General features: G+C 44.8%; 1 protein-coding gene across 1 annotated transcript; it reads right to left on the bottom strand.

The window, feature by feature from the left end:
• Positions 1 to 5,351: 5,351 nt before the first annotated feature.
• Positions 5,352 to 7,940, bottom strand: LOC147632279 (uncharacterized). The gene has a single exon (XM_086807090.1). It carries the CDS (start codon positions 7,677 to 7,679, stop codon positions 5,697 to 5,699), a length of 1,983 nt encoding a protein of 660 aa, XP_086663216.1. The 5' UTR covers positions 7,680 to 7,940; the 3' UTR covers positions 5,352 to 5,696.
• Positions 7,941 to 16,224: the final 8,284 nt, after the last annotated feature.

The following is a 16,224-nucleotide window of genomic DNA, read 5'->3' as shown; positions in this document are numbered from 1 at the left end:
AAAGCATATCCTCCAAAATGTGATTCACTCTTTCAGTCTGGCCATCAGATTCAGGATGATCTGAGGAACTCAAATTCAAAGTTGTTTCCAAATTCTCAAAAACAAGTTTCTAAAAATCACTCGTAAACTTAGAGTCCCTATCACTGACTATGTCCTGTGGTAACTCGTACAGTCTAAACAATTGCTTGATAAACTGGCGAGCTAATTGCGTAGCTGTAATAGTCTTCCGGGTCGATAAAAATCTAGCCATTTTTGTCAAGCGATCTACCACAACCCAAATAGAATCGTGGCCTTGATGTGTTCTTGGCAATCCGGTAATAAAATCCATGGAAATACTTTCCCATTTATTACCTGGGATTTGCAAAGGATGCAATAACCCAGCCTGTCTAAAGCGTTTAGCTTTATTTGCCTGGCAAATTTGACACTTAAGAACATAATCTTTGACATACCCTTTCGTCTTTGGCCAATAAAAAGTGTATTTCACTAATGATAATGTCATGTGTACCCCAGGGTGTCTAGCAGAAGGAGCGTCATGACACTCCTTAAGAATCTTGGACCTAATGTCCAGGATCTGTGGTACACAAATTTTGTCATTACGGAATAGTAAACCATTCCGAATCATCCACCACTGGCCTCCTGCAACCACTGCTCAGTCATCGAGTCTTGGTCAATCAATGAGCTCCCGTCTTGGATCTTCTGCCAAAATGGACCAAAATAACTATCAGTCTTGCAAAGCCCTCTCAATGGCTGAAATAAGTCAGTAGAAATCTCGGTGAACGACAAAGTATTCACCTCTCGAATTTGACTAAGTGCATCTGCAATACTATTCATGGACCCTTTCCGATAACGGATCTCAAAATCAAAATCTTGCATTAACTCCGTCCAACGAGCTTTCCTTTCTCTCAAATCATCCGCATCACACACATACCTGATTGACTGATGATCAGTCAATACCACAAACTTGGAGCCATATAAATAATGTCTCCAAACCTTGAGAGCATGAATCATAGCATAAAGGTCCTTCTCAAGGGTTGGCCAACGAGATTGAGTGTCGTCTAGCTTTTTACTTTCAAAAGCAACCGGTCTACCATCTTGAAATAGAGCAGCCTCGATAGCAGTCACTAGCATCAGTTTCAAGAACATAAGACCGACTAGGATCAGATAATGCTAGGATAGGTGCTTTCTTGACTTTATCTTTCAAAAGTCTGAAGACCATATCCAAATCGTTATTCCAAGTGATAGACTGGTTTGACTTACGTCCACGACCTTTCAATAAGTCGGTCATCGTCGATAGTGTGAGCTGAGAGTACTCCCGTATAGATTTCCGAAGAAAAACAATAAAACCGAGAAAAGAACGAAGTTGTTTCACTGTTCGCAGTATAGGCTAGTCCAGAACCTTCTGAACTCGGTCATAGTCAATGCTCAATCCATCTCGAGTGATCTTGTGTCCCAAGTAAATGATATCGATCATAAAAAACTCACATTCACTTAACTTAGCATATAGTCGATTCTGTCTTAAAATAGATAAGACAATCGTGAGGTGTTTGACATAATCCTCAAGAGTACGACTATATATCAAAATATCATCCAGAAACACCACCACAAATTTTTCCAAATGTTCACAAAAAAGATCGTTCATCATTTGCTGAAAAGTGACTGGAGCATTGGTTAACCCAAAAGGTAATACGAGACACTCATAATGGCCATACCTAGTCCGAAAGGCAGTTCTTTCGACATGCCTTTCATGAATACGTATCTGGTGATAGCCAGTACGTAAATCGATCTTCGTGAAATATTTCGCTCCTGCTAATCGGTCAATCATGTCATCTGATCTAGGAAGAGGATAACGGTTCTTAATGGTCAGCTTGTTCAATCTCTTGTAATCTATACACATTCTCCAAGTATTGTCCTTCTTTCTCCTAAGCAACACAGATGCACCCCAAGGTGATTTACTTGGACGGATTTAGCCCATCCTCAAATAATCTTCAAGTTGTTTAGCCAACTCATCTTCCTCAGCTTGGCTCATCCTATAAGGTGGAATACTGACAGGATGAGCACCAAGGATCAAGTCAATACGATGATCTACTGCTCGTTCAGGTGGTAAACCCGATGGCATCTCCTTAGGAAATACATCTTGAAGCGAATCAAGTATCTTCTGTAATTCTTTGCTTTCAAACACACTTAATTCATTGGCATCCATGGAAGGGATGAGAAAGGAAGAAAGTGGAATCAATACACAATGGAAAGCGGTATACAAAGAAGAATCCATTATATTTCCAAAATCAATTGTATTTACAAGAGGTCCCTGCTGAGAGGGATAAATACAATCACCTAAAATACTCTACTTGGTGTCCCTATGCTGAAAAGAAAAAATATGACTAGACCAATCTATCTGGACTTGAAGAGTCTTAAACCACTCAATCCCTAATAACAAGTCTATATTTTCTAGATGCATTACATAGCATTCCAAAGTGTCTTTGTAGTCCTGAATCTGGATTGGAAGCATCTCCACCTTTCGATCCCATACTTGCCTTCCCGCAGATAGACGTACCTCATAGGTATGATCGCTGGGTATCGTATCAAGACTCAATTTCTGCACAAGTTTGTAGTTAACAAAGTTGTGTGAGCTGCCAGGGTCTAAAAGAATGTAAATCTTATGGCCATTCACTTCTCCATAAACTTGGAAAAGATCATGCAAGCCAAATACTTTAGAATTGAACAGACAATCAGAACAAGTACTAGGACGAGAAAGTACAGTAATTGACGTACATGTCAAAGACAACTGGTTAGCTGTCTTTGGCTTGGGTCCTACGTTCGTCTTGGTACCCTTTTGCTTTGCGCACTCATTACGCATGTGTCCTTTTTCTTCGCAGATAAAACAACATCCTTCCTTCTTGAGCTTTAAAGCCCTAAGAAGTCGTTTCTTCTTCGCTGGTGTCGAACTTGAATTCTTCGAAGGTTGGTCCGAAGACTTTCCTTCTGTCGTGTTAGCCAATAGATGCGGAGAACTTTCTTTTATGCTTGTTCCCCTGCTCGATAACGGGTTTCGACTTAAAAGAGACCATTGTATCATCATAGATACGAGCTGAATGAATAGCCTCGTCCAATGTTTTACATTTGTTATTTTTAACCTGTAAACGGTATGAGTCTAGTAAACCAGCTACGAAAAACCCCAAAAGAGTAGTGGGATCCATCTTTGTAGCTTTCATCTGCAAGTCCCTGAACTTCTAGAGGTAGACATAAGTGAGGTGCTGCGAGGTCATGGTCAAGCTGAAAACCGAGCAACATTATAATCATCCTCTTTCTTGAGGATTTCTTTTTTGAAGACGTCTTCGAATTGTGCCCAAGTCATTGGCTTAGGGTTGAGTTCCTTCCACCAAAGCAAAGCTTTGCCGGACAAGAAACCTGCTGTTAACTGGATCTTCTTTCCATCATCATATGGATGAAACTAAAAGTAAACTTGCCACTTATGTAGCCACGTGTCCACTATCTCCTTGGTGCGCTGCTTTTGCTCGCCCCCGAACGGTTCCAGAGTAATATTGGGACCTAAAGCAGAGGCCAAGGTATCTATACCCGATAGAGTAGAGAGGGTAGTGGTCAATAGAGCAATGGAGTTCTGCAAAGCTTGCATCTGGGCTGCGATTTGTGCCTAACGTTCCGTCGAAGAAGCTTCGAGAGCTACTTTGAACTCTTGGAAATCTGATTTTGACACAAAATCATCAAAAAGATCAGTATCGGTACCTTCCGTAGCCGGCAAGCCTTCGCATTCCACAAGGGGCTCCAACTCTGATTCTTGGGTCGACATCGTGAAGAGAACAAGTGGAGAGAAAATTCGATCTTTGCACAATAAAAGTGCAAGGAAACTTGAGAGCTTGAGAGCTTGAAAACGTGAGAGATGTGTGGCAAGAAGCCCACATAAGGGGTTTATATAGCCTGCCCCAAAAGCTTCTTGAGCTTTTGCTTTTGTGTTTTTTTTGGGTAATATATATATATATATATATATAAATTCTATTTTCTTAAAAAAAAAAGAAAAAAAGAAAAAAACACGTTGAACCTTAGGGACCCGTAAACTTTTGAAAAAAAAAGTTTAATAAAAAACAAAAAAGCAAAGCGCCGAATCGGACTAAGTGCATGCGTTTGTTGTTTTGCTTTTTTTTTTTCTTGTCCCTTCGAAAAAAGCGCCGCCAGCTTCACCTTTTCTTCTGCTGGTGCCTTCACGATAGGCTGCACCTGCGCCAGCCTGGCCACATGGCCACGTAGGCCTGGGCGTATGTCCACCTACCTAGGCGGCGTGGGCCTAAGCGTCATGGCAACGTGGACCTGGGCGCCTGCCTGGCCTAGCCTGGGCACCTGGTCACGCAAGCCTAAACACCTCCATACACAACCCTAGGCGCCCGTTTGTCTGTCCACCTGCAACACGTCAAAACCAACAGTTCCAATACGTCAAAACCAACAGTTCCAATACAACACCTCGCGTACTTTCGCTCTCACTTGTTCAACGAAAAGCAAACGTGCTTTTTGTCTGTTTTCTCTCTACGTTCATGCGACTGCACAAACGAATCATGCCTCTTCTTCATGCAAAGCAAACAACCCTACTTAGACTACCACCTCCCATCAACATGGGTTTCTTTGATGAAGAAAAACAAACAATGAATCTGAAAACAGCCGTATGCACAAAAAAACAGCAAGCTTTTTTAACACATACCTTTCTTCGACCTCATCTTCTCTACCTACCGACTTGCTTGTTCACGAGGTATGCTCTGATACAATTCCCACGGATCTCCTCGTGATTGTTCTTAGTACGAGACTCGAATCGTGCAAACAACAAACAAACAAACAAGGGGGTGCAAGCCTGACTCACCTCCCAACCATGACAGCCGTGGGCAAGCCCACAGTCTTGGTTGTCCCCACCGAGCAATCTCCTCCTCGCAACGTCCCATACCGCCACGAAGCTACCCTCGCGGGCCTCGAGATCGCTGCCGGCCTCGGCTGCATAAAGCAGGTGCACGTCTGCACTAGATCCAAGCTCCAAGACCATAGAGCTCTCACAAACTTGCGAGACTCTCTATCCCTCAATAACTAACCTTGGCCACCCTTTTATAGGCTCTTGGCCAATCATCGGGCGTCCACACTTGGACGCCCGCCCGTTATTATATCCCTAACTAACCTCGTCAATCAGCCTGCCTAGCTCCAAGCTTCCCCAAGCCTCGAAACTAGTCTTGCATGCGTGCAGCACACGGTAGATACACACTGTGCACATGACACTCAACCTAGAACCTCTGCAAGCAAAGAAAAGGAACGAAAACAGGCAACTAAACCTTGAAGCTCAACAAAAGCAAGAACACCCAAAGAGTGCAAAATCATTCCTTGTCAAACAGCAAGCTGAGTACACCCGCCAAACCAACCCCAACAACTTGCTGGAAAAAAAAAACATAAGAATCAAAGAAATCTAAGGGTGTACACTTATAACAGATGGGTAGCTACTTGAGGCACAAGGGTACTATAAAGGTAATTCACTTATATGGGTGCCAAGGCAGTAACAACATTCCTCAGACCAAGTACAGAAAATTGACTCAACAAAAGAAGAAGGCGGCTCCTTGCCATCAAAGCTAATTGAGTTATGCCAAGCTGGGTTCGTAAGTCCCTACTTTCTCCATGTCTGGCCTCAGGTCTTCCAACTCAGACCCATGGAAGTCCTATACCAAGTCATTAAAACGGAATTGTCCGGTCCAGCCCTTCAGCCTCAAAACATGCTCCTCACGTGCTCCTGTGCATTTCAAAGTGCGCACTATTGCAACTTGGTGGGCTTGATCAAACCTTACTGCCCAAAAGAAAACGTTCTCATTTTCTGGCTGAATTCCTTCAGGGTCTTTATCCATTGCAAAATGCACAAGGTAGACCTGTGCTGAGTGTTGCCGCGCATACACAACAGCCCTCTCATAATGGTGTAACACATCATCATGTTTCCCCTCTACAAGAAACTCAAAACCAAATTTTGGGAAGCGATCTCTATCCCGCACCAAAGTATCAAGGCGCATTCTGCTACGTCTAGAACCTTCCGCCACCACTTCCTTCACCTCAGGCAAGACGAGGGCTCCAACCTTGGGGTAGGCATGTTGTAGCACCGTCTTGATCCTGCACATAAAAGCAAACTGCAGTGCATACTCGGAAGGAGAACCAGATGCATTACAACACTCAGGCCTGCATATTGCATGGCCATCAAGGGCTCGAATTGTTTCCCGGATTACCCACGGACGATCAACTGCAGATTGTGAGCTAGGAGGTTTGTCTACCTGCTGATTTATGAAGGAGCAGCGGCGCAATATGGCAGACCGGAGCAACGGAGAAGAAATCCTCACAAAATAATCAAGCTCATGCTCTCTGGCAACCAGAACACCTTCTGCAAGCAGATCACGGATATGTGCCACTGACTGGAAGACGCGCTCCTCTGCCTCCAAGAAGCTGGCTAGGAGATCATAATGGGAGTGGGACCATGTTCTAAAGTACCACATCATCCTGCTGTAAGTTGCCTGTCCAAAGACATATCTGGCGAGCTTAGAAGAATCTGAGAGCTTTAACCAAGCTCTATAACTGGAGGCCTCTTCTTGCATCATGAATGCCAAGCAAGTCCCAACCAGTCCCTTGTGCCCACTTGTCCACTCCCATATGGAGGTTGCGATTTGTGCCACATCACGGATAATGCCCAAATTATCCACATTAGCCTGTTGTATCAGCTCTACAATGTCTGCTACATCAAAGGCTGATGATGTAACCGTGTGATCGTGCGGAAATGGAGATAGTCTGCTTGGAGAACTTCCAGGGACATAGTCAACATTGGAGGCTTCAGCTTCAGCTTTTCTTCTCCTGTACTGAGCCTCAAGGAGGTCCTTCACTGTCTCTACGCCCACCAGCAAAAAACCATTCAAGTTGTAGGAGTTGCTATCATTCTTCATGTTCCTGATAGTATGAAAGAGTTCATCCAGACAGTCGGCTGACAGGTGCAGCAAACTATCAGCTTCATCAAAGATAAGTGTCACTGGAGCTGCCAGGTTCCTCTTGAGAAAGTAAGAAAGGAACATTCGGTCAGTGCCAGCATCTTCTGCTGGTTTCCTGAACAAAGTAGGATTCGCTAGATGCAAATACTCACAAAAGCATGTCCACATAGTGGACGCATCCCAGCTTTGCCTGGCAGCCCCCATTCCCTGAACATAAACTGGACATGCAGCATTGCTCCCCTCCTTCAGCGCCTTTGCAACAGCAAAAGCTAGAGTAGTCTTTCCACTCTGCCTCCTGTCACACAAAACACAATATTTTCCCTTCCTTAGATCGTTTACAAGGGGTTCAAGCCCCCGAGGCGTCAGATAATAGTAGTCTTCAGGGTTCACAGCATGCCCAGCCCCAAATCTACGAGGTAGCCTCTCCTGTACCTTCACTTGATATCGCCAGCCCTGGTTAGCTTGCAGACGAAATCCCGAGGGTAAAGGTAGCAAGATGCCATCCACAACTGCTTCAAGAGCCATGTCCTTGTTCATTTCTCCGCCTGTGAGCATGCGGATGGCGTCTGATACCAAGGTTCCAGCAGGAAAGCTCCAGCTTCTTGTCACGCCATAAGTCACTCTGATTTGTGGTTCTCCCTCCTGTTTCTGCATCGCTCCTTCTTCATCACTTTCCTCCATCATTCGTGGCTGGTCTTGTTCCTGATGCTGCTTCTCCTTCTTCCCTCTCCATCACACGCGCACGCGCGTGTGTGTGTGTCTGTGAGAGAGAGTGTCCACATTGATCTATCCGACGGGAGTCATAACATGTTGTATACCAACTCCATAACTCCATGACCTAACCAATCTACCGTGAGAGACAGAGAGACACCCTTTTATAAAGCACACATAACCTGATCCTTTGCCAAAGTTAGTTCGACTACAAACATTCTCTTGGCAACAAAAAGCAATAAAGACTGCACACATTTCTCACTAAAACTGAACATCTAGGACACAATGCAATATTGGTAGCAACAACACCACATTTGACATATTTGGTCATAGCGACATATTGATCGAATTAATCGAATGACCTAAGGTTTTGCACTTTAGGTTATTGGAATTAAAACTCTAAGGTATTATTATATATTTTTGGAAAAACAAAAAAATATAAAAAATATATATATACAAATATTTCACTTTATACAAAAAGAAATATATACAAACACCAACATTTACAGTTGTCAAATACAAGCCCACCATCAGGCTTGGATGTATCCCAATGCATGTACAACTTTAGTGCATTACTGATAGCAATGAGAGAAGATGCTCGCATCTTGACCACGATTTGACAGTGCAGGTGGTTCATAGTGCTGCCCTTCTACAGAGCCCCTATCGGATGGGTGTCTCCGGGGCGCCATGCAAACAACCAAGGGATAAACAACCACAACCACACGGACCAGATGAGCCAAGGAGATCTGTGTGTGCCTGCCCCTCTATCGACAAGGCTAAAAAGCCAAGCGAAGACGAGAGGGGTAGGCAAACGAAGAGAAGGACATGAAGGCACCAACAGCAAGGTATTAAAGTGGAAGCTACCAGATAAGCCATCGGGCGAAAACCATAGGAGAAGGACGTAAAGGCACCACGAGCAAGGTATTAAAGCGGAAGCTACCAGATAAACCACCGGGCGGAATCCACGAGCGCCTCAAACCAGTGGCATTTGACCTCCAAACCACCTTATAAAACCTTGCACATTCGACCTTAATGTTTAAAACCTTGCACTTTATAAAATACCCACTTGATCTAATTAATTAATATGAGTGCAAAATTTGGTACCCATATTTGGAGTGCCATTGCTTATACAAAATCTTTACTTTATACCATGTCGAAGCGTTTGGCCTTGGCTTTTCCTTCACATCCTAATTTTTGCAGCACGTCTTTGTTCTGTGCGTATTTTTCTCAAGTTTTGGTTTGCCATGTTAGCAAATGTTTGTTGGTTTTCATTGACACATCTCCTTTGAGCCAAAGTTTAAAAGTAATAGACATAAGACCATGTAGTTTCACCAAAGCAATCATAGCCTAATGGTTTCGGCTCACGGCTCCCTACAGGGGGGTCATGGGTTCGAAAGCGGCTCTGTGTTGTGGAGGTATGTAAAAAGGGTGTGTGCGTGAGTTTTCGAGGGCACTTGCTCCCATACGCTAAAAGGGGGGGGGGTTGCGGAGACCATGTATTTTTAAAAGAATGTGTGTTCATGTGTTTACTTATAAACATCTTGCAATGCTTGAAGGAACATGGATTTGAAAGCATACTTGCAAAGGATACTAGGGTAACGTTCACAAGCCTATGCTTATATTTGATGGAGATCTTCAAGTACCTCGCAAGATAGAAATTTACAAACTCATAAGAACAGCACTCTGTCTCTTTGGCCATTGATGACAGATTGTGGGTGCCCTCTATCTCTTTGGCCATTGATGATAGATTGTGGGTGCCCTCCAACTTACTAGAGTACATCAACCACAACGAAAGGCCCTTCCAAAAGCAGCTCAGTAGATTTGAAGCAATGGCAATGAAATTTGGACACTTCCTAGAGCTTGACAAGAAGCAAGTATGCAAGCTCAATAGAGGTGCCATTGGCCATCGCTTCGTTGGCATGGCTGGCCTACTTTGTTTTCTTCCTTTCAAAAGGAGAGGTTTGAATCTATGTTAGTTTATGTGAGTGACAAAATGCAAGCGGAAAAAACCCATACTTAAAGTATGATGGGGAGTTAACACATTTAATACACATAGGGGTATGTGCCCTTCCCTTGTTTCCAAAATAACACTTTCGATATTGAAAGTGGACCAAATATACACCTTCAGTGTCAAAAGTGGCCATTACTTTGTTCGAAAATTAAACATAACTCTTACCAAAGGGAGAGAAAAATAGGAATACCTTGAGCTCTCTACATCGTTTAAATTGATGATGCCACAATTCTCGTTTACATCTATTGGGCGATTGTTGATAGCTATAATGTTATTACCTAACTCGTACGCTAGAGTGGTCATTGACCCTGTAACCAAAGCCGCACTCTGCATAAAAGCATCCAAGTCATGAGCAGAACTCATGTCTAACAATGCAAGCAAATCGGGTGCACACTCTACTACAAGATGCCCAGACATCGAGGCTTGCACCGACGCCATAAGACATGCCAAAAAATGCCATGTCATTGGTATGCGCCTCGAAATACTCCTTGGCCTCATTTCGTAGATATAATCATGCATTGAGACTAATTTTGAGTAAGGCCCCTGTATCTGCAAAAGTTCGTTGTAATGGTGTGGCCGCCTACACTTGTTGCCTCTCCTCCAGTCAGACAAGATTCAATTGTTAAAAGGACTCTTGAGTCTTAGAAGACTCACCCACTGTGTACATAGTTGCTGCCTTTTGACAAGGGCACTTCCCTGTTCTTCCTCGACCTCTTCTTCGGTGTCTTCCTATGTCTCCTCATCTTCTTCTTCAGAATTGACGATATTTGTTGTTCGGTGCCACTTAGACGTTCCCTCGGTTGATTTCATCCGTGGGGCCCCTTGATTGTCTTTGGCATCGGCAACAAGTCATCTAATAGCAAAACTGTCTCAAAACCTCCCCCAACCGACTCTGCTTAACCTTGCACGGTGCTCACTGTAGCAACTTCACATTGCTCACGAGTCACTGTAGCAACTTCACATTGTACCAAACTCTTTGATGTAAAATGTGGGCCTAGCTGATGTCGACCCCTACTTCAGCCATCCCAACTATGCTTACTAAAAATCCTGAGATATTCAATCGAGTTTGGTGTGGAGCCACACATACTGTACTAAACTAGGAGTACTAATGAAAAATATTGTTGTTGATCACATTCTTTACATAATAATCCCCTGAACTTTTAGGACCAAAAACATCCTCAACACTCATAGGGTCGGAATTCTTCAATGACTTGAGATCACAATGCGGGCTGAGGGGAAGATGAAGTCTCTGAGCAAACAATTCAATGTCAATCCGCTTCGTGACATTATTGATTCGCACGGATTCTACTCCAAAATCAGCATGCTGTGGAATAGCAGAGGCATCGCCCCGAATCTGTTGATCAATTGCAGCCAATCCTCATGCAGATTTGGCTCCATCATCCCAAGGAAAGAAATCATCATAGCTCTAAATTGCTGAAGAAAAAATGGAAGAGAACAACAAAAGCAAACTGCGCAGACAGTGCTTTTGTGACAAAGATGATGGTGGCGAGAGAGCGATGGAGAGAGAAAACGTGAATAGTAAGTGAGAGAAAATTATGTTTTGTTTTATGTAGCGCAAAGGCATTTCTAAAAATTGTGCATGATTGACACGTGGCACTCGAAATGCGGGCAGATATGTAATAAATCTAGAATAATTCAAATAATGGTGCAAAATAATGAAAAAGAATGCCCAAAATCCCCAAATTATTCTTTTTTGATATGAAATGATTATTGCGTGCAATCCGTGAGGCATGGTTGTTATTAGTATTATTATGGCAAATACTCAATCCAAAAATACCGATATCAACACTGCGGTATCCGATGTAGTTGCTGCTGTTGCCGATGGTGCTTCGGAATTCAAAAATTTGGCAGATTCATCTTCTTGTTGTGAAAGGGAAACGACGACATTTGCCCAAAGTATGGCTTCAATTGATAGCCATTCAGTGCCTTTGGATTAATCGTACCATCAATTTGCCTCAATAGAAATGTTATATCTCCAAATTTCTTGACAATCCAAAATGGTCCTATCCATGGTAGTTACAACTTCCCTGGTAGAAATCCCGATTTGGTATTAATCAACAACATCGATGTACAAACTTTTAAAAACTGCATTTTGGAATGTCGATCCACCCATCTTTTCCTTCTCCTATGCACCGTTGTATTAACCCAATGTGTATGTAGTCAATCTTCATCCAGCTTGAGTAATTCTGCGTTGTTGTAATGACTCATCTTTCGACAATCGATCTCTACCCACTTTGTGCAATAATCTATAGCCACCATAATATATCACTTTTTGCTCGGATGTGCTAGCGGTTTGATTGGCCTAACAAAATCTAATCCCCATTTTTCAAAAGCTTCAAGTGGTAGAATTAGCTTGTGCACCATCCGATCTTTGATAGTAGGCTATCCTAATCGTAAGGATTACAGAATCAATCCACACTGTTGGCCACCATAATTTTGGTTGTAGAATCTTCCTTGCTGCTGCTGCTACATCTCCTGTGAAGTGTCCCCCACCGATTCCTTGGGGAGCTTTAGCCAACATGACTTCTATTTCATATGGTGGTACACACCTTCTCAACAATCCATCTCCTCCGTATCTATACAACTGATCTACTATGACCTGAAAATGTCAGCTCTAAAGTGAGTCTCTCCCTTTGATCCCATGTGAAATGCATCAAAAATAATCTCGAGTATAGAAGAAATTAAGCATTTTCTCATACCAGTTGTTGTCAGCTTTGACATCAATCGTTGCTATCATAAAGAGTTCAACATCTGGAAAATCATTTAAAACTCCTCCGGATTCATTATTGGATTCTAGCCGAGAAAGGTAATGGCTACATGGGAAGATCCAGGCGTGTGAATCATTGTGAACTCAAACTCTGTTAGAATGAGCATCCATCGCGCAATTTTGCAATGTAAAACCTACTTGGCTACCAAATATAGCAGTGCCGAAGGATCCACATGAAAGACAAACTTGTTACCAAGCAAGTAGTGTTAAAATTTGTTAACAGAATAGATCATCCCCAATGCCTCCCTTTCTATGACATAGTAATTCTTTTCAGCAGCGCTTAATCAACGACGACTGGCATAGAACACTGGTCTAAACCACTTCAATTGCTTCTCCTAGATAAGCACACTGCCAATTGCCACATTTGAAGCATCAACAAAAACTTGGAATGGCAAATCCCATTGTAGTGGTTGAACAATCTGTCATGTAGGCTGTAATGCCTGTGATGACCGACGGCAGACCGGATGGCCATACCCGGGGTTCAGTGGGAGAGGACGCCCATGCGGAGTCATGGGCAGCCAAGCTAGTGTGGACGGCAGGCCACACACTATATAGCCTGGGGGATGAGGGGCAATCCTCATTCTTTCTCTATGGCTGGGTGGTGAGCCAGAGGCCGTCCCCTCTCGTGGTAACGCCCGTAGTGGCGTTACGGATATCTAACACTGGTATCAGAGCGTGGTTCGAGGGGATCGTGAGAGTCCGCGCGTGAACGGGGGACCGGAGCCCACTCGATGGTTTTCATCCACAATCTTCTCACCCTTATCTCCACAAGGGAGTGTGTGGAGGGAGGCGGCCAAGATTTTTGAAGGGAAGAACTCTCTCTCTCTCTCTCTCTCTCTCCCCGTCACACACAGCAAGCAGCATCGCAGGTAAGCAAAGCAATTTTCATTTGTTTTTTTTTTCTCTGCGTTGAATGGCTGCGAAGGAATCGTTCAATCCTCTGTGTGGAAGGGGGGGCGCAGACTCGAAAGCTTTGAAACACACGACTGTGTGTGGGGGTGGGGCGGGGAAGACCACTGCGTTGAAATTGTCAGCGAAGAGCTGCTGTGTGTGAGGCGAAAACACCCTGGGCGAAGAGCCATTATGTGCGCCACCCGAAACCCACGTGTGTAGAGGGGGGGGCGACTATTTTGTTGACCTTTGCGCCGTCCGAGCACGTGAGCGCCGTCTGAGGGGGGAGAAGGCCAGCCCAGGCCCGGCGACCTGTGTAGAGAGCAGGGGGGGCGCCTTTGCCTGTGCGACCCAGCCAGCCAGGCCAGCCAGGCCAGCCGGCGGGGGTGGCGCCGGCCAGCCAAAGGCGGCGGCGGCCAAAGCAGCCACAACGCCAGCCAAAACAGAGCAGCCGACGAGGCAGCCGACCAACGCAGCAAACACCAGCGAGAGGAGAATATATATATATATATATTTAAATATACATTTCATTATTCATTTTTAATGAAATTAAAAATGAAACTCAATTCAAACAAACCCTCTCTCTCGGCTGGGGAGGAGGGATAATCCCCGCAAGAAATAATCCGAATTTTTCAGGCACAGCTTCCCGAACAAAAATTTATTTTTGATATGAGTTGCAGGCATTTTTCTCGTGGATCGGCATCCCGGAAGCGTCCTTGTAGAGGCTCACAGCGCAACACAAATCGACAGGCGACCGTAAAGGGGGGTGACTATTCTCTCTCCACACTGCTCATTTTATTAGCGTTTTTTTAGTAATTTCCGAGTTCTCGCATTATTTTTTGCAAGAATTAAAAATGTCTGCTACGCGTAGTGTGTCCCCACCGCCTTCTACTTCTCTAGGTTTTTCCAGTCTCTTGTCCTCGGTCGCGGGTTTGACCCCGACCGAATTGTCAGGCCGTACACGCCCGTTGTTCGGTCCAGAGTACGCTCGTCGATCACGCGTGATCTGCCAGCGCCCTCCTCGTCTATTGACCCCGCCTTAGGACCCAGCGAGCCCGAAAAGCGGCCGCATTGGCTGATGACCCCTTTCTGGCCGATGAGCCAGAGGACATGAACATTGACGTCGCCGAGGGGACCGAGGAGGACCTCTTGGATTATGACGACGATGACTATGACCTATTGGACCCTACTGATGTCCTGACAGAGACGGAGCTCTCTAGTGGACTGTTTAAATATCTTAATGTCAAATTGAACACTATGGGTAAAGTCCATGCTAATTTAGTAACGATGCTACAGAGAATCTCCACACGGTTAGATGCACTGACAGCCGCCTCGGCTAGTACTCTGACTCCTCGTGGTAGCCGAGCTCCTGCGGCACGGGTGAGCATAGCCTCACCAGTAATTGCAAGAGTACAGGCCGATGCACCTGCTGCGGGGCCGTCCGTAGCGACAGCTTCGTCGTTGTTAAAAGACTTAAAGCCGCCTAGTTTTGGTGGCGAGGAAAAGGAGAGAAACAAGGACTCAGTCAATATGTTTCTAGCGAAGTGGTCAGATTTGCACTCGCTGCGACAGCAGCCTAGCCGTATACAGCCCGTAGGCTAGCCTCTCATTAACCGGCAAAGCGTACAAGTGGTGGATGAGTTTGACAACTCGCCCTGCCACTTGGACAACTCGCCCTGCCACTTGGACGGAATTTGAAACAATGTTTCGAAAAGAATTTTGCCTGTTAATGAGGCAGAGAGAAGCTGGGAGTTATGGGACAAGTGCTCGATGGAGAACAAATCCCTAACTCAGTACATCTCAAACTACAGGGAGATAGTACTCAAGCTAAAGGGAATCGATGCATTCCAGACATTGCGAGGCTTTAAGAGAGGCCTCAAAGATGATTACCTTGAGTACGTAGAGCCCTTACAGCCTAAAGACTTAGCAGAGGCAATTCAATATGCACAGATATTTGATGACATCAAGCGCCGTAGTGCGCATGGTGGTTCTAGCAGGGCCGAGGGCAGTGAAAAGAGGAGGTCAGGCCTCAAAAGAAAAGGGTTCCGCAGTGAGAAACAAGGGGATAGGACGGACCAGGAAGGACAGGGTGGTCATTGGTCTAAAAAACCGCGACCATCCAGGAAAAAAAGAGACACCGAAATCCAAAAGAAAGAGCAGTATATTAAAGTGCGAAAGGAAAATCGCTGCTTTAATTGCAATGAAGTAGGACACACGAAGGCTGAGTGTCCAAAGCCTAAAGCCAGCACGAGTGGCAACGAGCCCAAAAAAGATGGTAAATCTTCTAGGCAGTTGCATACAGTGCAGAGACTCCCTCTCAGTTCCGCAGAGTTCAGAGAGGTGACAGTGTGTCATTGTGATGAGCATCACGCTTGTTCAGTGACACCAGCGATTTGGCAGCCTACTGTAGGTCCGCATGACATGGTGTGCATGTATGGCACCATAGGTGGCCGCAGAGTCACAGTTTTTATTGATGATGGAGCTAGCCACAACTTCTTGAACTACTCGTTAGTCAAGAAGTTGGGATTGACTGAGACCCGGAGTGATCATGAGTATACTGTTGGCCTAGCCAACGGATATGACAAAACGGTATGGAATACCGTAGTATTTGGGGGTCCCATTATCTATGCAGGACTATGAGGCTCCGCTTGACTTTCAGGTCATGCACTTAGCCAGAGCAGACGTATATCTAGGCAGGGAGTGGCTGTATGGCTTGGGCCCTAGTCTAGCTCGGAATTACTTACATAATACGCTATGTTTTGAGCACGGAGGTAGAGTCGTTACCCTGCAGGGCGACCGTACTGTCCCTGCCACACCACTTATTTCCT

This window comes from Cibotium barometz, chromosome 13 (genome assembly GCF_041138505.1).
Source record: "Cibotium barometz isolate CiBa-2024 chromosome 13, ASM4113850v1, whole genome shotgun sequence".
In the NCBI taxonomy this organism is placed as follows: Eukaryota; Viridiplantae; Streptophyta; class Polypodiopsida; order Cyatheales; family Cibotiaceae; genus Cibotium; species Cibotium barometz.
Note: the sequence above shows the minus strand (reverse complement) of the source record. Positions and strands in the feature narration are given on the sequence as shown.